Source organism: Mustela erminea, chromosome 11 (genome assembly GCF_009829155.1).
Source record: "Mustela erminea isolate mMusErm1 chromosome 11, mMusErm1.Pri, whole genome shotgun sequence".
Lineage (NCBI taxonomy): Eukaryota > Metazoa > Chordata > Mammalia > Carnivora > Mustelidae > Mustela > Mustela erminea.
In genome coordinates, this window is record NC_045624.1 from 99,147,737 (window position 1) to 99,170,839 (window position 23,103).

Sequence of the window (23,103 nt, forward strand, 5' to 3'; positions counted from 1 at the left end):
GTGGAAACAACCCAAATGTCCATTAACTGGCAAAGGATAAACAACATGTGGTTTATCCGTGCAATCGACTATTTGCTGGATCATAAAAAGAGTGAAAAGCTGCTACCTGCTACTGCATAATAGACTTGGAAAACAGTATGTGAAGCAAAAGAAGCCAGTCACAAAGGACTACCTATTATATAATCCCGTTTATACCAAAGCCTACGATAGGGAAATCTATAACTGGAGAGAAAATGAATTAGTGGTCGCTTAAGGCTGGGGGAGGGGCAGGTGGATGGGACGGTGATATTCATAGCATCCAGCTTTCTGTTTGAAGTACGATATTCTCAAGTTGACTATGGTAATGGGTGCACGAATCGATGAATGTGCTGAAAGTCACAGAACTGTACTCTTTGGGCGAACTCTATGGTATGCAAACGATATTGCGATAAAGATGCTGGCTCCTAAGCCTCTCTCCACAGCCAAACTCTTGCTCTCAGCAGCGGGAAGAACAGGGACTGGACGCTGTGGCCTCCAGATAACCATGCACATGCGGGCTGCAGCTGCGCCTGCAGACTTCTCCCGCATCCCCTCTGCCAACCTTCTCCTGCCTCACGCGCCCACAGGATGTGGAGGATTCCAGCCCCCAGGCCCGCGCGCTTTCCATGCACACAGCTGCCAACGGTCATCCGAGCCCTGGGCGCTTCGGCTGCAGCTGCCTCTGGCGACATTGGGAACTTCTGGAAGTCGAATCCCCACTAGAAGGCCCCCTCCCCGACGCCCGCTTCCATGGGCAGCTACCTGAGCACACCCAAGCCCGCGTCACAACCCCTCACTCAAGGGCGCCCGAACCCGTGGTCCAGGCCTTCCCAGGCCGAGGACGGTGGGCCCCGCATCTGCTTCAGACCCCTCCCACAGATGCCGCCCAACTGGGACCCCTCCCAGCCTCAGAGGGTGGTCACTGAGGCATGGAGACGCTTTCCTGCCAAGCCGCCCCCTGAGACCATCCTCGGACCAGATCTCTCCAGCGCCTGGGAAAGTTACATGAAGCGGTGGCTTTGGAGTGCCCGTCACCCAAGACGGATCTGGAGCCCTGTGACGGTCAGGATCGCGCCCCCTGAACACAGAGGGAGCCCCTGGGTGTCCCGGGCACAGGCTCCCAGAGCCTGCCCTGCAGGGCATCCACCCGCAGAAGAGCGCCCAGACCCCTGTGCCAAGGAGACCGTGCTGAGAGCTCTTAGCCAGTGCCAGAAGGGGAACAGGAAGTTTGATGGGCCCCTCTGGTTTGAGATCCCAGAGAGCATGAGCAGGAGGCAGAAGCCGGAGCCCAGGCCATCTGCCTTCAAGCCCCTGATCAGAAATGGTGTGGTCGCTTCCTTCGTGCCAAGGCCAGGTCCTCTGAGCAGAAGCCTTCACTCCTGGAGGGACAACATCTGCAGGGAAGTTGCTGACTTCCAGCCTGATGGCCAGCCTTCACTGTCTGCGGCCCACCCCACTGCAGGGGTGGTGTCCGCCCAGGGCCCAGATCCTCAGCTGCAGAGCTGGGAGAAGATGCAATGCTCCTGGGGCCTCCCACCCTCCTCCAGTGCATAAGAACAGCACCAGGAGGGTCTCTTCCTTGCCCCCATTTCCCCAGGATGCCCAGCCTGCTGGCCCCTATGACTCCTAAGAGTCAGGGCCCTGCTACCTACCTGCTGAAACTTGAACCTGTATATTTATTCTCCTCTTGTTGACCCCATGCTCTACCCCTCAGGGGGTACCCTGTCCTAGTACTACTGCAGTCCCCTGACCTGCTGGTCCTTACTCTGGAGAGCCCACACTGAAGATTGTTGATGTTAAACCCCTTGCCTCCCCCTGCCTGCCCACACCTTTCCGCCTTTTCCCTGCCTTTCCTGGAAAGTGTTCTTCTTCCCTCACCTTCCCTTTTGTCCAGTTTGTATAAAGATTTACTCTTATTAAAAATAACATTAATATTTTAAAAAGACCTCTTTTTATATAAAAATAATAGGAAAACATGTTCTGGACTATCAGGAGCAAGGGCAAAGATCTGGCACTGGTAATAACATTTATTTATTTGAAGTTCAGTAAAACTAGAGGGTGGTGAGAGAGAATGTGAGGTTAGGGACACAGACAACAAAGAAGTAATACAAAGCATCAGGGGGTCATGGAAGAGTTTTATTCTAAGAACCAGAGTTTTTTTTTTTTTTTTTTTTTTTTTTTAAGATTTTATTTATTTGACAGAGATTACAAGTAGGCAGAGAGGCAGGCAGAGAGAGAAAGGGAAGTGGGCTCTCTGCTGAGCAGAGGGCCCCATGCAGGGCGCTATCCCAGGACCCTGAGATCATGACCTGAGCTGAAGGCAGAGGCTTTAACCCCCTAAACCAGGCGCCCCAGAAACACAGGTTTTATGCAGAGGTGAGACGAATCAGGTTAATGTGTTTTAAACTGGTCGTTTTGGCCATTGTGTGGAGAGAGTATTATCCAAAGTCAGCAACTGAAACAGAAACAAAAGGAGCCCAGTGCTGCGTTTCAAGCACCAGATGAGGGCAGACTGGTCTGAAAGAGAAATGATGCAGGTAGAAGGTGCACATGAATTTGAGGTGTGTCTTGAAGGTGGATATTTTGGGGCTTCCTAATGCAATGGATGTTAACATTAGGAAAGCAGAGGAATCCAAGAATCTTAGCTTAAGGTTCCAAAACTTGCGGGATGACAGTGCCACTTATTGAGATGGAGACCATAATATGAGATATCTAAGGTTCTAAGTCAGTCATGTTTCCTCAATGCATTCATTTGTTATCCCAGTGAATTTGTCTCCTGTGTAGTTGGAAACATGAGCCTGGCACTCAGTGCAGAGTTTGAAGTCCGAGAGAGAGATGTAGAAATCATGAACACATGGTGTGTAAAGCCGGGGGCCACATGAGCTCACCAAGCAGAAAACACAGATAGGGAAGGTGGCCAAGGATGAGCCCTATCATGCTCTGATGTTTAAAGGGAAAAGAAAGAAGAGGGAGAGAGAGGAAGCCTGGGAAAGCACAGCCGTGGAGGTGGGAGACAAGTCAGAAGCAGCCGGGACATTGAGGGGAGAGCTTTAGAAGGTGGATTTTATCTCCCACGTTGGCAGCCACTAAGAAGTTGAGATAGTCCAACACTGACTTTGGAAAGAGGAATCCTTTTGGAGTGTTGGAGGTAAAGCCTGGATTAAAATGAAAGACATTAGAAGGAGTGGATGTGGAGGCAGGGTCTGGAGAAATCATTTGGTAGATAGTCCATTGTGAAGTAGAGCAGGCAAGTGGGAAGGTGGGAGGCAGTTTTACTTTGTTCTGAAATTTTATTTTAAAAAAAAGGGGGGTGGGCACCTGGGTGGCTCAGTGGGTTAAGCCTCTGCCTTCGGCTCAGGTCATGATCTCGGGGTCCTGGGATCGAGTCCCGCATTGGGCTCTCTGCTCAGCGGGGAGCCTGCTTCTCCCTCTCTCTCTGCTTGCCTCTCTGCCTGTCAAATAAATAAATAAAAATCTTTAAATTAAAAAAAAAAAAAGACAGGGGATATGTTCAACAAAGGGATCTTCGGGAGCGTTGGGAGGGATGGACTGCTAAGTGCGGGTGGAGGGTGGAGTGGCTCTCAGACCCTTGACCCTTGATGGCAGCAGGGGCCGGGGGCAGTGGCTGTGGTGTGGAGTGAGCCAGGCAGGGGGACCTGGCCCCCGAGTGGGAACATCAGTTCTCTGTCCTCCAGTCTACCAGGGAAGTACAAAACAAGTCTATGTGAGATGGGGCAGGAGGGAAATATTTGAGATTTGACAAAATGGCTGAACACGTGAAACAGAATTCTCCAAGGAGGAAGTGGAAAAGACTTGGAGAATGTAGAAGAATTCTGAGGGAAAATATCAAAGCGTTTGTTTCAGGTTAAGTTTTTCAAACGAAACTGGAAATCAGGAAAAATGATTCATTAATCTTCTTCAAAAATTATATATTTTTTTTTACCTGAGCTAATATACCAATGAAGATTGAGTCCACAATTGGTTTTAACCACTACATGTTATCCAATATTTTATTAACTGAGTCCAAAAGAATTTAATAAAGAGGGAGGAAGTGAACGAGTTAAGGTGTGTATTAGACAGGGTTCTTCTGAGAATCAGAACCAGTGTGAGAGTGTGTGTATGTGTGCATGTGTGTGTGTGTGTGTGCATTTGCTCTCAGCCATGGAGATAGGGTCTGGGAGGGCAAGGCAGGTTGATTGATTATAGAGAATTGGCTCAGGACGCCTGAGTGGCACAGTACATTAAGTATCTGACTCTTTGTTTCTGCTCAGGTCATGAGGTTGGAGCCCACCATAGGGCTTCACACTCATCTCTGAGTCTGCTTGAGATTCTCTCTCCCTCTCCTTTGCTCCTCCCCCTCGTGCTCTCTCTGTCTCTAAAATAAACAGATCTTAAAAAAAAAAAAAATTGTCTCATGTGATTGTGGGGCCTGAGAAGTCCCAAGACCTGCAGTTGGGAAGCTGCAGACCCAGGAGAGCTGAGGGTTAAGCTCCAGTCCATGTCTGTAGTCAGAAGAAGATGAGTGTCTGGGAAGAGGTGGTAAGAGAGGAGAAAGAGAGAGAAATCTTTCCTACTCAGCCTTTTTGTCCTATCTGGGTGTTCTAAGGATTGGTGGAGGTTCCTGCATATTGGGGGTCTATCAATTTTATGTGATCTATCAATTCGAATGCTAAGTGCATCCAGAAACATCATAAACACACCCAGAAATAAAGTTTACCTCAATATCTGGGACCCTATCACCCAAGCAAGTTGGCAGATAAAATTAGCCATGACAGTGTTTTTAAAGGAATAATTTTAATTTGGATTATAGAATCAAACTGGTTAAGAGAGAATTTGTTGGGAGAGGGACCTAGGTAAGGAGAACTATAGGGAAAACTATCAGAGTCTTAATGACAGGTGCCAAGGGTGTGAGAATGAGGTGAAGGCAACAGAAATCTATCTGTGTCCCCGAGGAGGTCAAGAAACATGGCGGATAGAGGTTAAAGGTGCTATGAATAGTGACCAGAGCAGGGTTAACGGGGAAAGTCGTGAGGAAGGAATTCAAATTTTCATGACGGCAAGGAAGGTAGCACATAGTTTCTAACATTATGAGTTTCAAAGTAGTGGAGATTTTTAAAAGATCAAAGACAGATCATAGTGTAGGAGAAGTGCACTTGTGCAAGAGTGTACCTGTTCTCTGGGCACGCCAAGAGTGGCTTGGAACATGGGAGGAAGAGCGGGTTTGCTTTCAGCGGAGGGACAGTGGGTGTGTGATCAGCGTGGGCAGGAAGCTGACGAGAACTGAACGGTGTGGGGATTTTCTAACATCTCATCAGGAGTTTCCAAGGGCTTGCAAGGCACACAGGATGGGAATGAGCTGGGGCCTTGTGAGCCTGGGAAGAGATTCCTGATGGGGTTACTCACAGCAATGCCTCAGAGCAACGTAGTCTCTCAGTAAAGTTATAGGACAGAATATTTATCTGGAATATATAAACAGAATTTACCAAGAGCACACAGGGATTCTATTCCTGTGAACCAGCCTTACAGGAGGGGGTCTACAGGGACCGCATGGCCAACCCAACCAAAATGAGGCCTTTGACCTCACGTCACAGAGGCCCAGCCGTGTGGGACATGGGGAGACAAATGAGTCTCTGGGGAAGAGCAGAGTTTGTTAAAGCAGATGTGTAAACATTTAATATATGATAATGCTAACATTTAAAATCTGCGTGAAAATAATGAACTACTAGAAACAGTGAATTGCAATTATCATCTTTCCTATTGGGAAATAGAGCACAGCTCGCTCTCTCTCTCTTATGCAAAACAAAAATATAAAAAATCAAAACTGCAAAAAAGTTTTAAATTTGAAGGAATTATTTTTTCCCAAGTGTCAATGAAGTTTAATTACACCCATAGTAAATTTTAAAAATTTAAGCTTTACACATAATGTTCAAATCCCTCCACCAATCTCCTCCTTTGACATTCTTCAGGAGGCTAAAAACCCAAAACCACAAAAGAGAAGTTTGTAATAGCTAATATTTTAAAAACCTAACCTGTAATCAAAAAGTATTTCAAAGGCAAATGACGGGAATGGAGGCTACATTAGTAATCCACAGAGCAGATCACAAATTACTATTCCAAAAATACAAGGAACCACTTAATATCAATGGAAAGATAGAAAGAAGAAAGAGAGAGAGAGAGAAAGAAAAAAAGGAGAGAGGAAGGGAGGGAAGAAGGAAAAGAAACAAGGGAAGAAAGGAAGAAAGAAAAGAAAGAGGAATTAATAAAAATATAACTAGACAGCTAATGTAAGAAAGAAATCAAATTGTTAACAAATATATATATATATATAATATTCAGTGTGTCCTAATTATTCAGAGAAATTTATATATCTATATCTATATCTATATCTATACCTACCCATGAATGGTATTTATACCCTTCATTGGGGAAAAAAAAAAAGGGTATTCATCCGTGGCAAGATTGTAGGAGAAATAATCTCATGTTAATTTAGTAAATTAATGAGAATGATAGTCTATAAATTCTCATTGTGTGTAACCTGGTAATTATTCTTTTATTTTGGCATTGCATTTAATTTTAATAAATGATGAAATATGCTGTAAAGATATGAGCCATGAAATAGGTACTATCACAGCTTTGAGATCTAGTCAGAAACAAATAAGTAAACAAGAAAAGGGCCACATGGGTGGTGAGCCAGCTAAGCATCTGCCTTCCGTTCAGGTCATGATCACGGGGTCCTAGGATAGACCCCCACATCAGGCTCCCTGCTCAGCTTCTCCCTCTCCCTCTGTAGCTCCCCCTGCTCTTGCTTGGGCTCTGTGGAATGAATAAATAAAATCTTAAAAAAAAAAAGTAAACAAAAAAGAGAAAGAGAAGAAAAACAGTAAGAATAGGCACTTTTGTCACTTAGGCATTGGCACAAAAATGTATAACATGGATTCTAAACAGTCAAACCCAATAGGAAAGTTCCAACTTGAAAGAACCTGATTCAATACCTACAGGTGAACCCCCAGGACTTGTTTTCTCCCCACTATTATTCCCGAGTCTTGTGGTTTTTCCCAAGTCCACATGTGATGGCATGAAAAAGCAAAGAAAAGCGCCTGTGAAATGAATGGAAAGAAAATGTGGAACCTGGAGAACTGTCTTGAGCTAAACCCATAATTCTTTTATTCCTAAATCCTACTCCCCCAGTCCCTGTCTGCTCTAGTGTCAAAGACTCAGGGGCTTCCTTTCAAATGAGAAGAGATACAGTAAAATTTAGTGTCAACTATCTAGTACTACTCAAAGCAGTGCAGCATGGAGTGTATGGATGTGTGTACCCATATACATTATCATAGACACAAGTAAGCATGTGGACATGCGCATATGTGCTGTGCATGTGTGTATGTACAACATATGTGTCTGTTTGTGTGTGTGCATATAAAATTGTGTATATACATAAACATATACAATTCTGCTATCTGTTGCTCTGAGTATTTTGGTCAGTTAGACTGAAATGTGCTTAGAGGAAACACAAAAGTTAACATATTGTTTAAGGGTTTTTTTTTTGTTTTTTTTAAAGATTTTATGTATTTGAGAGAGTGAGCAAGAGAGACAGAGAGCACAGGAGACAGAGAGCACAGGGGCAGAGGGAGAGGGAGAAGGAGATTCCCCTGCTGAGTGGGGAACTGGATGCGGGGCTCCATCCCAGCACCCTGGGATCATGACCGGAGCCAAAGGCAGACGCAATCGACTGAGACACTCAGGTGCCCTATTGTTTAAATTTTCAATGTATATGCCTATATGTTTGTCAATTTTTTAAAAGATTTTATTTATTTATTTGACAGAGGGAGCACAAGCAGGGAGAGCGGCAGACAGCGAGAGAGGGAGAAGCAGACTTGCCGAGCGGGGACCCTGATGCGGGGCTGGATTCCTGGACCCTGGGATCATGACCTAAGCCGAAGGCTGACGCTTAACAACTGAGCCACCCAGGCGCCCCTGTTAGCCAATGTTTTAATGAGAACTTCAGGTTTTTCTTTGCAGGAGAATCTGCTGCTAGGAATTCTCTATCAACCATACCCACATTACAACATCGTTATTTTCTATTTTGGTTCTTTAGGTTGAAGCCAGAATTCAGGTATTTCCAAACAATACAAGCAACAATATGAAAGCACATGACTTGTCGGTTTTCCCTGGCATTTTACAGATAACTTGCTCCTGCCCAACTTAGAAGAATTGTTTTGGACAACTCAAGTCTTTCTAAATTATTATAAAGAAACAACCATTCTCTTTCTGCGTTTACGCTTCATTCTTTTATGAAATGATTAGATGAAATACAGGTGTAAAGTTTGTTGTAGACCAATTTGGTAACATATTCAAATGCATTTATGGTAAAAGAATGTAATTAAATGGGCAGAGTATAAGTGCAATATATAAATATATATATGGAGAAATACACAAAGATATATACAAAAAATAAATATAAATATATATATATGGGGAAATACATAAAGAGAGCATAGTAAAGGAGAACTGAGTGCTAGTTGTATACCTGTATTCTTCCATATACATGTAGAAATAAACTCTGATATTTATATGCACATACATCTGTGCATACAGATAGCGCTTTTGAAATACACATATATACAAATACAACATGTTCTTAATACAGGTATGTACATGCCTATTACATACAGCAATATATATTATAAACAGACATACATATACACATGTTGTAGATATTAATATAGGCTGGAAGTCCGTTAACACGTTAGAGTAATAACAAATTTCAGCTCCCGGGGGCGAATGGGTAGTCCAAGCCACAGAATTAAATTAGCTCATTAAGGAAGAATATTTACAGAGAAATAAGGTGTGTTGTGATCAGGAAAAAAATCAAAGTAAAAAAAGTCAGTATAGACAAAATAAGGCTCCAGTGATAGCTCTGGACATAGAATGAATATTCTTTGGATTTCACATATTTGCTCAGACCAAACATTCTTCAAATATTTAATGTTTTAGAAATAATTATATTGAAATCAACAAAAGTACCAATAATCTCATCTTAATTTTTGATTATAGTGTTAATTCAGAATTGGCTTAATTGTCATGTTTTGTTTTTCTAACTCAAATGATAAAATGATAATATCTTGTATATTTTTATTAGCATACTCAATCATTCCACTGGTGACCACAGAGCGAACCTCAATATTACTTATGTCCTAAACAGAGCTGTTTCTGTGGTACTTTGTTTTGTTTTGTTTCCCCAGAAAGGTGCCCGTCTTTCTTTCTTTTTCTTTTTCTTTTTTTTTTCATTTTTTAGCAGAATTTTTAAATCCCAGCTTTATCATTCTCTAGAAAAACAAAAGTTCTAAAAAATAGCATTATTATACTTTAGAAAAATGTAAAAATAGTTCACATCAAGAATGACTTCTTTCACATGTACTTAAAATACTTAAAATATAATGTTTTTCATTAAATATATGACATTTTTCTAAGAGATTGTGAAATTATTATATTGAATAGCAAAAGTAATAAAAATCACTTAAGAATTATAACCCTCAACATTTCCTGATTTTGGAAAATAATAATTATGATAATAGCTCACATCACAGGCTTACCATCTTATGCTATACTCAATTAAATATGTTTTATTAAACCTTCAAAAGAGGAATATTTAAAGTAGTATAGTAAAATGTTCAGAATGTATTATTTTTGAAGGTGCAATTTACTTTAACATAATAGTCTTTTTATAGAATATTTCCTCGTTTTCCTTGAGTTTCTGTCTTTCTTAACCTATTTATTCTCAACCGCAGCTCTGCACTACAATTAATTGACAAATATGAGTAAACGTGGACAGGGGTCCTGCCTAACATCATCAGCCCCAGGGAGCTCAACAGTAGAGTTCATTTCTCTTTGCATTTTGTCATCTCAAAATTCACACAGAATCAATGTTAAGTGTCCTTGAAATAGAGACATGTATCAGATGAGCAACTTATAAAGTGTATGGGAAAGAATAAGGAAAGAACATTTTGCAGGGAAAGGCAGAACGCTGCCCTTTTAAGGTGATGCATTTTTCTTCCAATTCCAATAAGAATTGTCTTAATTCTTCCCCAGAGAGACAATGATAGAGGCAAATCTTACCCAAGAAATGGATCCAAATGGTCTGCTTTCAAATTCTACTTCTTATTGCAGATCTGATAATTTGTTGTTGAGGTTTGGGGTCCATTATTCTCTCAAATATTCTCCTGAGAGGGCATGAGCGTCTCTTGTTTTGCCTCTTGTTGATGGATCACTTATTACTATAACTCTGCTTTGCAGGTGAACCCCAGTGCTCATTCACACCATCTCCTGACCTAAGCTACTAGGAGGGCTTCTACTCTGTCTTTCTTAGTGCTATGTCACTTGTCCATCATCCAGCCCTGTCCATCATGCCACCCCAGCCTGGGGTGGCAGTCCATAACTTTGAAGCAAAAATGGTAGCCTACATTTTTGGAAATTTAATTTTGAAATAATTTGAAATTTAGAGAAGATTTCCTACTAACCCTGAATTCAGCATCCCCTAGTATTATATCTTTCGGAACCATGTGATGTTTCTCAAAATTGAGAGAGTCATATTGGTATAATATCTTCAACTTAGCTACTGACTTTGTTTGGATTTCGTCAGTGTTTCCATCAATGTCTTTTCTCTTTCAGGATCCAATCCAATGTGCCTCGTTGCATTAAATCATAATCTTTCCTTAGATGCCTCCATCCTGCGATAGTCTCAGTATTTTTGTATTTCTCATGCCTTTGGCAGTTTCTAAAAGTGTCTCTTAAGCTAAAAACAACTTTTCCAAAAGCTACAGTGAGTCAAAGATATCTTGGAGAAAGAAGATATTACCAAAGGACTCATAGCTTGAAACTTTAAGATAAAGTGTATAGTTTCAAAAATTAGCACATTTGTGTGTTTTTGTCATGTATATTAAATGCATCTTTCATTTTGCTTCAGTGGGAATGCAGACCCTCAGGATAAGGGGTGCTACTAAATATGAGGACACTGATACATTACCATTGATGGGGGCGGTGGGGGCACAAAAGCCAGACTGGGACAGGACTGTATGAAGTGGGGCAGAGAACTAAAATTTAGGTTGTGAAAGGAATTTAAGTATCTGGGCAATTGTATCATCCTGTTTGCAGTCAATACCACATTTGTTCAGTGTTCCTATTTATTGAAAATCTGTATTGATCCAAGTATTTTGCTAAGTACTAGGGACATGATGGTAACTAAGGAACCAAGGAATGAAAGATCTGTGGGAAGAATCCTAGAAGAAAGAGAATTCAATGCAGCTTGACAAATTTTATTATAAAAGCAAGCACAGATTTCTATTTCAATGTATAAAAGACATAAGTAAAAAGGAATACAATAATGTAGACAATTTAGGAGAAAAAAAAATCCTGAAAGTTTTAGAATATGTAGAAGTTAACTGGGTAAAAATGATGTGGAGTGGAAAAGGGTGAAAACAGAAAAAGACCTAATTTTGGACCATGTAAAGTTTAGATAGCCATTGGGGAGTGTGAATAGTGTTAATGTCACAAACAAGTTCTGTAGATCTGAGTTGGAATGGTTGAATACACAAAGGTTTGTTAGAGAGAGTCTCAGTTGACCTTGTTTATGCCTGACTAATTTGTGTCTCCTTTCAATCAAAAATGTCTTGGTTTGAATTTTAAATTACATGCACACTCTTAAGAAAGCGTAAGTTCTGTGGTCTGTACATACTACAGGGGATATGGATCCGATTTATGACTGGATGGGCTCACTCAACCATCAGCGGGTAGAAGAAGTAGGAATCCTGATACTTTGATTTTGGGTGGGTGAGCTTGATATTCTTGAAAAGATCCTCTTTGGATTGTCCTGTATATCCAAACGCAGAGTGATATGTGAGTTGTGCAGTGTGTGTGTGTGTGTGTGTGTGTGTGTGTGTGTGTGTGTATAGTGAGAAAAAAGAGATTCAGGGAGAATATCAAAGTTATAGATGCATCCCAGAGACCATTCATTGACATATCATGATTAAGCAAAGAGATTTGAACGTGGTTAATTATGTCTCCTATCACTAATCCATAACACACACCTAATATTATTCAATTGAGAGTGTTCTGTAAATGAAATACAATAATATCTAAGTGTCCACACCCGGTCATCAGTCAATACCCATATAGTTAGAGATACATGTAGCTATTGAGATTTGTCCATATTTACATAGTTATCAACAAACATACACAGCTATCACTCTTGTTCCTTGTGTTGCTGTGGTAGAAGAAAAAGGACAAAGAAATATTCCTACAAGAACATCTTTATTTGACAGCTGTGTTCTGTCATCACCTAATGAGGAATTTAAAGTGATAGACTTATCTGTTTATTTAGGCATGCAGGGAGGTCCAGGGAAGGCTAGTTTGCCTGAAGGCAGAACAAAAGAAGGAATGGATCCATAGGATTGTGTTATCCTTTTTATTCCTGAGAAGTTACCAGTCTACCTTTGATTATGTTATGTCTCTGTGTCTGACCTGCAGGGATCTTGAAGAGATTGGTCTGACAGCAATCTTAAGGCCTCTTCATGTCAGCTAAGCCTGTAAGAGCATACTTAGTATGATTTAAAAAGAATTGCCTGAATTCCTAAAACAAACTCCAGTCAGAGGTGGCATATAGATTTTTCTTTTAAGACATAAGCCAAGAAGAAGTAGATGATTAAAGGAAAAATAAATCCACAGGTCACTAATATTGTACAGAACAGAATACAAAAAGAAAGAACTAGTTATTTATATATAAAGAAGATAAAACGAGGACACATAATCACACACGTGATGAGATAAAGAGTTCACAACATCTTTTGCTTTTTAACTAATAAGAAGTTCTGTGTTGGGCATCTAATGAGTTATAATTAAGCACATGGAAAAACAAGGTTGGACTTTTCTTTGCCAGCAGCTATAAAGATCCTATTAAAATTCAACTTCAAAAAGTCAAAATTTAAACAATTTTGTGAGTGAGACTGAGTGTTCTAATGGTCATTTGCTAAGAGGTTTAATGCCATTTTGAAATGAAAGTTAGCTTCTGTTGGTAACTCCACTGCAAGAGTGTTCTCTCTTATGCCTGTCAATAAAATCAGGGCCCAAGAGCAATAAAACATGAAAAATTATGCTAAAAATGGGCAATACTTTTCCAAAAAATGCTCTATGTCAATCTCTACTTCCACTCTTGACCTGGTGTTATAAAATTTTAAGATTCTCATTGTTTTCTCCTGAACCATTGTCAGATGTGAGCTGTAATATGGATGTTTATGTCCCAGGCACCCAGTACTACTGTTCCCAAAAGCATCAAAGATGCCTCAAAAGACCTCTACTACATAAAGAAAAAATATCCGATAGTTAAAATCCACCCTCACAATAAAAAGATAAAAAAAGCCCTCGACTCTTCCAGTTTTATTATCAATACTTCCTTGGTAAACTCAACAAAATTTGCACCTCTCATTTTGCATTTATGTCTTACAAAGTTTGAATGTAAGAAGGAATATGATAAAAGTATGTTTCTATTTCTTCTCTAACTAGAACGGTTTTCTGATTCTAACTTTCCCCAATCTTTCCTTGACTAAGCTTTCCTGTTGCTTTATTTTTCTAAACTAGCTTCCAAATTACCCTTTAGTAAGAGAAATATAATGAAAGTTGGGGTAAGTTTGGTAGAGAGAAGAAATCAAATCACCTACAAACTGGTTCAAAAGAAAGGGTCATAAGGTACCCTTATTTAACTCCATATAAAATCAGAAGTCTATAAAAGATCATTATTACTACTACCAATCTTGGCAATAATTTTGTATATAGACTTTGGGAAAGAATCATATACCCGGGATCAGTGCCAGAACTAGTGCATAGAGCCTGACCCATAAATAGTTGAAGTATATAGAATCAAAGTCAATTGAGGAATTAAGACTTGGCAAAAAGTCTAAGGCCATTATTAATGGATGTCCTGAAAAGATACAACTGAGCTTATCAACTGTCAATAGAGAAGCAGTTGATTTTAGAATTTCATCTTGAAAAATACTAACTTTTAACAGTAAATTATATAATCTGGTAAAAAGAAAGCTATAACAGATAGTTATTACAATACATTTTTATTATATAAAATACTTAAAAATTTTAAAATAGAAAATAATAAATTAAAAATATAAATGACTTGTGCTTTCACTATACAGAGAAAACCACTGCTATATTGTCCAGGTTTGTTTGTTTTGTTTTGTTTTGTTTTTTATGTTTTTAATACACCTTCAGATACATACAACTATCTCAAAACATGTAGCAAAATAAATTACACATCATCCGTCATTGGGAAATGCAAATTCAAATCACCATGAGGTACCATTTCACACTCCCGATAGAATGAATATAAATGATAAGACAGACAATAACAAGTGTTGGCAAGAAGGTAGAGAATCTGGAACCCTCATACATTGCAGCCAGAGAAGCAATCTGGCAAAGCCATCTGGAAAAACAGTTTTGCAGGTTTTGAACAGTTAAATTTAAAATTACTATATGACCTAGAAAATTTGACCCTTAGAGTTTTATTAAAGATAAATGAAACACAGAGGTACACAAGACTTGGATATAAATGGTTGTAGTAATATTATTCACAATAGCCAAAAGATGGCAAAAATCCAACTGTCCACCCATGGGTGAATTGTAAACACAATGTAGTGTATCCATAACAATGGAATCCTATTCATAAATAAAAACAAAGTCTTGATACATGTAAAACATGAATGGACCTCACAAACATTGTGCCAAGTGATAAAAGGCAGATGACAAACACCATCTATTAGATGATTTTCATTTACATAAAATGATGTCATAAAAGTCAAAATTATAGAGACAGAAGCAGATTAGTGATTGCCTGGGAAGAGGTGGCAATAAGAAGTAGCTGCCCATGTGCACCAGGACTTTTTTGAGGTGTTAGGAATACTTTAAAACAGATTTTACATAAATTTAGTCAAAATAATTTATGTATACCCATAAAATGAGTGAATTTTATGGTATTCAAATTGTATCTTTACAAAGTTGTTGAGTAAAAAAGAGTAGTCTAGGGGTACCTAGGTGGCTCAGTGGGTTAAGCCTCTGCCTTTGTCTCAGATCATGATCTCAGGATCCTGGGATTGAGCTCCGCATCGGGCTCTTTGCTCAGCAGGAAGCCTGCTTCCTCCCTCTCTCTCTGCCTGCTTCTCTGCAGACTTGTGATCTCTGTCTGTCAAATAAATAAATAAAATCTTTAAAAAAAAAAAAAGAGTAGTCTGAAATGGACAAATGAGCTATTCTGTTTTGCTTTTCCACATTGATTTTTCTTTGTTTGTCTTTGTTTTCTTTGTTTGTTTCCTTGACATCAATTTCCTTCAGGAAAGTTTAGAATTATTGATGTTTAAATTCAAATATGAACAGTTAATACTAAGCTTTTAACATTCAAATTGTAAATTTATACAAGATAATAGTACTAAAAGCTAGACATTTGATATGGAAACCATCCTAAATTTCTCTCTCTACTCCTTTCACATATTAACAGCTTGGAAGGGTAACTAGAGGACAAGGTTAACAACCCTGTGGGCAAATCTGCTTGCTATGGACACAGTCCCACCCATTCCTTACGTAATGCCTCTCGTTTAAATCCTGCTCCTGATCTGGACAAGCCAGCTTCATAGAAGGCAGTTGGCAAAAAAGGACATTCCAGTGTTTTTCAGCCTGAAAGATTATTTAAGGAAACAGATGACACTAGGACATGGGAGTCAGGAATTACTTTCTTCCTCTTCCTCCTCCTCCTCCTCTTTCTTCTCCTTTCTTCTTCTTCTTTTCTCCTTCTCCTTGTTGTTGCTGTTGTTGTTGTTGTTGTTTTTCTTCTTCTTCTCCTCCTCCTCCTCCCGCCCCTCCTCCTCCCCCTCCACCACCTTCTCCTCCTCGTCTTTCTTCTCCTTCTTTACATTATGACCACAAGACCCTTCTATGGGGAAAACACTGAGGAGAGATTTTAATTTTATCTTTATAAGTTTTGAATTTTTCACTTAATTTCTTTTCAGCAGGGAAATAGATTTTTGTATTTCAAAATTCAAGAGACAGAAAGGCCTTAACTAAAATTCCCCCTCCCAAGGAGAGGCTAGAATGATAGTAAAAGGACTCTAAACTCCCCTTGTACTATAGATACAACTAGATAATTAATGGCAGCATGATTATTATTAACAAATGGTTATTATTAACAATTATTAATCATTATTCATGGCAGCATGAATAACTCAGAAAATGATCTGAAGACTGGCAGAATAAATTCCACAACCAAAGGAAGAGAAGAGGCCACATAAAAGAAAGTGGGAAAGGTGGAGACCTGATATGAGTCCTAAATGGACCATGGAAGGGAAGGGCTGGAATCATGGTGAAGAGCCAGAAACATATGATCACACCAGGGAACCCACCCTGGGAAAATGAGCCCCTGCAACATTTGGCTTTGAAAGTGAGAGATCCTAATTTGGTGACTTCTTATCACCAGGGGGACCTAAAGCCTTGAATTCAAAAAAATCTCTGAGAGACCTTGCAGGGTGGTAAGAAGCAGAGTCCCTTAAAGAGGGACTTTTAACGAGACAGCACGACAAACACCTGAACAGATACAGCCCCAAACTAGCAGTTTGAAAAACACCTGGGGTACAGGGAGAGGGAGTGATTTACACACCTCAGAACCTGTCTCAGATAGCTAGGAATTTCAGAGAACTCTAGGAACAAAGGAGCTGTCTGACGCTTCCCCCAATATAAACAACTGGCCAATTGTGGGAGCACTAACACTGACTACCTAACTACTTGTCTCTCCCACACTGAGGATTCTGTCCTTTCTAATCACACTGGCCTCAGTCCTAGTGCTGGAAGTGCCCAACCCCAGAAAAGTGGCTAAAATACCACCAACATCATGTCTCCTGATCCCCGTGTTTGTAGGCCCTTGTTCCCAGCAGTGGTAGGAGCTGCAAAAGCCTGAGTCATGCCTTGTCAAAAGTGCATGCCCTGCCTATATTTGATTTGCAAATCTATGTAGGCTAGCCTGGTCCCAGCAGCAGTGACTCAGGGTCTCACTGAGAAGTCTGATGCATACTTTGTTAAAAAACACTGCCCAAGCTGGGGACCACATACACACTGCCCAAAACAGGTAAAGAGAGAAACTGTGGACAACAGGACTGAAGGAAAAAGTGGTCAGAACACAAAAGGGGACATGCAATACACACAGGAGTCACTCCCTGAATGCCAGGTTCTGGGGAATAAGAGACACTGCACAGAAGGTCACTACAGAAGCTTTTCTATATTATTTATTTATTTATTCATTCATTCATTTATTTATTTATTTATACAGAAGCTTTTCTTCAGGTAGCAATTATCTTTAAGAGCAGGAAATGTAGCTGAATTTCCTAACACACAGAAACAGACATAGAGATTTAGACAAAATGAGGAGACAAAGAAATATGTTCCAAAGGAAAGAAAAGGACAAAATCACAGCAAGAGACCTAAAGGAAACAGCTATAAGTAATATGCCTGATAGAAAATTTAAAGTAATGATCATAAAGATAGTCACTGGATTTGTTAAAGAGTGGAGGACATCAGTGAAACTCTCAACAAAAAGATAGAAAACACTAAAAGGAACAAATCAAAGATGAAGAACTCAATAAATGAAATTTAAAAATACACTTGATGGAATAAATAGCAGGTTAGAGGAAGCAAAAGCAGAAATTGATGACCTTGAAGACAGAGTAGTGGAAAGTAATCAAGCTGAGCAAATGAGTGAAAAAAAAAATAATGCTAAATTAAGAATAGTCTTAGGAAACTCACTGACTACATCAAGTATAATAGTATTCCCATTATAGGGATCCCAGAAGAAGAAAAGACAGTAAAGGGAGCAGATAATGTACTTGAAGAAATAATAGCTAAAAACTTTCCAAATCTGGAGAAGGAAGCAGATATCTAGATCCAATAGGCACAGCAACACTCTTAAAAAACAATTCAAATGTCCACACCAAGACATATAGTAATTAAAATGGCAAAAAGTGGTGATAAAGAAAAGAAAAATGAAACCAGCAAAACGAAGACAGGACCTACAAGGTAAATCTCCATAAAGCTATCAGAGGCTTTTGTATCAGAAAGTTTGTAGGCCAGAAGAAAGTGGCAGGATGTATTCAAATGTTGAAAGGGGGAAAAAAAATCTGTATCCAAGATACTCTATCCAGAAAGGCTAACATTCAGAATAAATGGAGAGATAAAGAGTTTCTCAAACAAACAAAACAAACAAAAGGGGTTTCTGACCAGTCCTATAAGAACCAGTCCTATAAGAAATGTTAAACCAGTCCTATAAGAAATATTAAAGGGTATTCTTTGAGTAGGAAGCGAAAAACCATAAGTGAGAGTATGAAAAGTAAGAAACACAAAAGAAACATTTATGTAAAAAAAAATTAAAGGGATTTACAAAATAAAAGAACTTAAAATATGACACCATAGTCTTAAACACGGTGGGGGAGAGGAGTAAAGAATGGGTTCAAACTTAAGCAACCATCAAATTAAACTGCTAAATGCACAAGATGTAATACAAACCTAATTGCATCCACAAATCAAAAACCAGTAATAGATACGCAAAGAATAAAGAGAAAGCATTCCAGGTACACCACCAGAGAACACCAAGGAAAGATGAGAAAGAGCAAGCAAAGAAAGGATCAGAGAGAAAATAAAAAACAACCACAAAATGAGTGACAAAATTGCAGTGAGTACATTTAGTCCATGACTAAATGGACTAAATGCTCCAATCAAAAGACATAGGGTAACAGTGCGTAAAAAGCAAGACCTATAGGCAGCCTATAAGAGAATCATTTCAGACCTGAAGTCACCTGCAAATTGAATGTGAAGGAATGGAAACATTTATCATGCAAAAGATGTCCAAAGAATGCCAGCATAGCAATATTTATATAGGACAAACTAGACTGTAAAAAAAAAAAAAAAAGAAAGAAAGACTGTAACAAGAGACAAATAAGGACATTATATAATAATAAAGGGGACAAGCCAACAAGAATATATAATAATTGTAAATAGTTGCACACCCAATTTGGGGAGCACCCAAATACACAAAGGTGTTAATAAGAAATATTAAGGAACTAAGCAATAGTCATACAGTAATAGTAGGGGACTTTAACAAAACACTTACATCAATGGACATATCATCCAAACAGAAAATCAACGAGGAAACAGTGGCTTTGAATGACACCTGGAACAGATGGATTTAACAGATGTATTCAGAACTTTCCATCCTAGAACAGCAGAATACACATTCTTTTCAAGTGCACATGGAACGTTCTGCACAGTGGATCACATATTAGGCCACGAAACCAGTCTCAATATATTCAAAAAGTCTGAAGTCATACTATACATCTTTTCTTACCACAATGCTATGAAACTAGAACTCAACCACAAGAAAAGAATCTGGGAAGACCACCAATACATGGAGGTTAAATAAAATGCTACTAAACAATGAATGGGTCACCCAAGAAATCAAAAAGGAAATTTAAAAAATATATATATGGACACAAATGAAAAACAAAACAAAACAAACAAACAAACAAAAACCCACTGGTCCAAAATCTTTGGGATGGAGCAAAACTGGTTCTAAGAAGGAGGTTTATAGCAGTTCAGCCCTACCTCAAAACACAAGAAATTCTCAAATGAACAACCTAATTTTACATGTAAAATAGCTAGAAAAAGAAGAACCAAAAAACGAAACCCAGTAGAAGGAAGGAAATAATAAAGATTAGAGCAGAAATAAGTGATATAGAAACAAAACAAAACAATAGATCAAATCAATGAAATAAGTGGCTAGTTCTTTGAAAAAACTGCACAAAATTCATAAACATTTTATTTTAAAGATCATATTTATTTATTTGAAAGAGAGAGAGAGAGCACAAGTGGGGGTGCAGAAGAAGAGGGAGAAACAGACTTCCCTGCTGACCACATTGCCTGATGTGAGACTCAATTACAGATCCCTGAGATCAAGACCTGAGTTGAAGTCAGACATTTAACCAAGTAAGCCACCCAGGGGTCCCCAAATTTGATAAACTTCTAACCAAACTCATCAATCCATCAGTCAATCAACAGAGAGAGAGAGAGAGAGGGAAAGGACCCAAATAAAAAAAATTACAAATGAAAGAGGAGAAATAACATCATAGAAATACAATTATAAGAGAATATTACAAAAAATTACATGCCAAGAAATTTTACAACCTAGAAGAAATGGATAAATTCTTAGAAATATATAACTTACCACAACCGAAGTGGGAAGAAACAGAAAATTTCAATAGATCAATAACCAACAGTGAAATTAAATATGTAATCAAAAAACTCCCAACAAACAAAAAGTCCAGGACCAGACAGATTCACAAGTAAATTTTAAAGAAGTGTTAATACCTATTGTTCTCAAACTATTCTAAAAAATATAAGAAAGAAAACTTTTGAATTCATTCTACGAGGCCACTATCACCCTAATACCAAAACCAGATAAATACACCACAAAAGAAAGATAATTATCTCAATATCTCTGTTGAACACAAATGCAAAAATTCTCAACAAATTATTAGCAAACAGAACTCAACAATACATTAAAAAAATCATTCACCATGATCAAGTGGTATTCATTACTGGGATACAAGGGTGGCTCAGTATTCACAAATCAATCAATGTGATACATCAATCAATAAAATAAAGGATAAAAACCATATGCATTTCAATGGATGCAGAAAAAGCATTTGACAAAGTACAACATCCATTCATGATTAAAAAACCCTCAACAAAGTAGGGTTAGAAGGAACATGCCTTAACCTAATAAAGGCGATATATGAATAACCTGTACCTAACATCATACTCAGTAGGGAAAAAAAAATGATAGCTTTCCTCTTAAGATCAGGAAAAAGACAAGGATGTCCCCTCTCATCACTTTTATTAAACATAGTACTAGAAGTGTCATCCATAGCAATCAGACAACAAAAGGAAATAAAATGCATTCAGTTGGTAAAGAAGTAAAACTATCACTACTTACAGATGACATGATAATATGTATTTAAAAAAAAGACTTCACCAAAAATTTTTTAGAATTGTTAAATGAATACAGTAAAGTTGTAGGATATAAAGCCAATGTACATAAATCTGTTGCATTTTTATACACAAATAGTGAAATAAAACAAAGAGAAATTAGTAAAACAATCTCATTTATAATTACATCAAAAATAATAAAGTACCTAAGAATAAAACAGAATCAAGGAGGTTAAAAAAAAAAATCTTTACTCTGAAAACGATAAAATATTGATGAAAGAAACTGAAGATGACACATGAAAATGGAAAGACATTCTATGCTCAGAGTTTGGAAGAGGAAACACTGTTAAAATGCCTATAGTCTCCAAAGCAATCTATACATTTAATCCAATTCTTAACAAAACACCAACAGTGTTTTTCACAGAACTAGAACAATCAGTCTTAAAACTTGCATGGAAACACAAAAGGCCACTGAATAACTGAAGCAATCTTGAAAAATAAAAATAAAACTGGTGGTATCACAGTCCCAGACTTCAAGTGATAATGCCAAGTTGTAGTAATCAAAACAGTATGGTACTGGCACAAAAATAGACACATAGATCAATAGAACAGGATAGAAAACCCAGAAATAGCCCTACAGTTATATGGTCAATTAGTCTTTGACAAAGCAAAAAAGTATATGCAATGGAAAACACATCTCTTCCAACAAATGGTGTCAGGAAAACTGGACAGCTACATGCAAAAAAATGAAACCAAACCACTTTCTTATACCATACACAAAAATAAACTCAATGAATTAAAGACCTAAATGTGAGACTTGAAACCATAAATGTCCTAGAAGAAAACATAGGAAGTAAAATCGTTGACATTGGCTGTAGCAACATTTTTTCTAGATATGTCTTCTGAGGCAAGGGAAACAAAACATGACTTCATCAAGATAAAAACCATCTTCATAACAAAGGAAACAATCAACAAAACCAAAAGGCAACCTACTGAAGGGAAGAAAATATTTGTAAATGACATATTCAATAAAGGCTTAGTAGCCAATATATATAAAGAACTCAGAGTAATTAACATCCAAAAAACAATGATCATCATCATCATCATCACCATCCAAATAATAAAATAATAAACAAATAAAAATGGGAAGAAGACATGAATAGACATTTTCCCAAAGATATACAGATAGCCCACAGGCAAATGAAAAGATGTTCAACATCACTCAACATCAGGAAAATGCAAACTAAAACTATAGTGAGATATCACCTCACACATGTCAAAATGGCTTAAATCAAAACCAAGAAACAACAGATGTTGGTGAGGATGTGGAGAAAAAGGAACACTCATGTATTGTGGGTAGAAATGCAAACTGGTGCAGCCATTCTGGAAAACAGTATGGAGGTTCCTCAAAAAGTTAAAAATAGAACTATCTTATGATCCTGGGTTCCACTGGGTATTTACCCAAGAAGTACAAAAACTCTAATCCAAAGGGATACATGCACTCTATGTTTATAGTAGTATTATTTATAATAGACAAACCATGGAAGCAGCCCAAGTGCCCATCAACTGATGAATGGATAAAGAAGATATGGTCTATATATACACAATGGAATATTATTCATCTGTAAAAAGGAATGAAATCTTGCTATTTGCTGTGGCATGGATGGAGCTAGAGAATATAATGCTAAGCAAAATAAGCCAGAAGAAAAAATAAGTCCGACAAAGACAAATATCATGTGATATCACTCATATGTGGAATTTAAGAAACAAGACAAGTGAGTGAAGGAAAAATACAGAGGTAAAGACAAACTAAGAAAGAGATGTTAACTATAGAGAAGAAACTCAGGATTACAGAGGGGAAGTGAGTGGGAGAGATTAGGTGAATTGGTAATGGGGATTAAGGAGGGCCCTTACCTTGATGAGCACTGAGTAATGCACAGAATTATTGAGTCACTATATTATACACCTGAGACTAATATAACACTGTGTGTTAACTATACTGGAATTTTA

General features: G+C 38.4%; 1 protein-coding gene across 1 annotated transcript; it reads left to right on the plus strand.

Annotated features, from left to right (window-relative positions):
• The first annotated feature begins 641 nt into the window (after positions 1-641).
• POM121L12 (POM121 transmembrane nucleoporin like 12) lies at positions 642-1,922 on the plus strand. The gene has a single exon (XM_032305786.1). It carries the CDS (start codon positions 769-771, stop codon positions 1,570-1,572), a length of 804 nt encoding a protein of 267 aa, XP_032161677.1. The 5' UTR covers positions 642-768; the 3' UTR covers positions 1,573-1,922.
• The last annotated feature ends 21,181 nt before the right edge of the window (positions 1,923-23,103 follow it).

Bases quoted from the DNA above. Each gene is read 5' to 3' on its own strand.
- POM121L12 (XM_032305786.1), top strand. From the start codon at position 769: ATGGGCAGCTACCTGAGCACACCCAAGCCCGCGTCACAACCCCTCACT.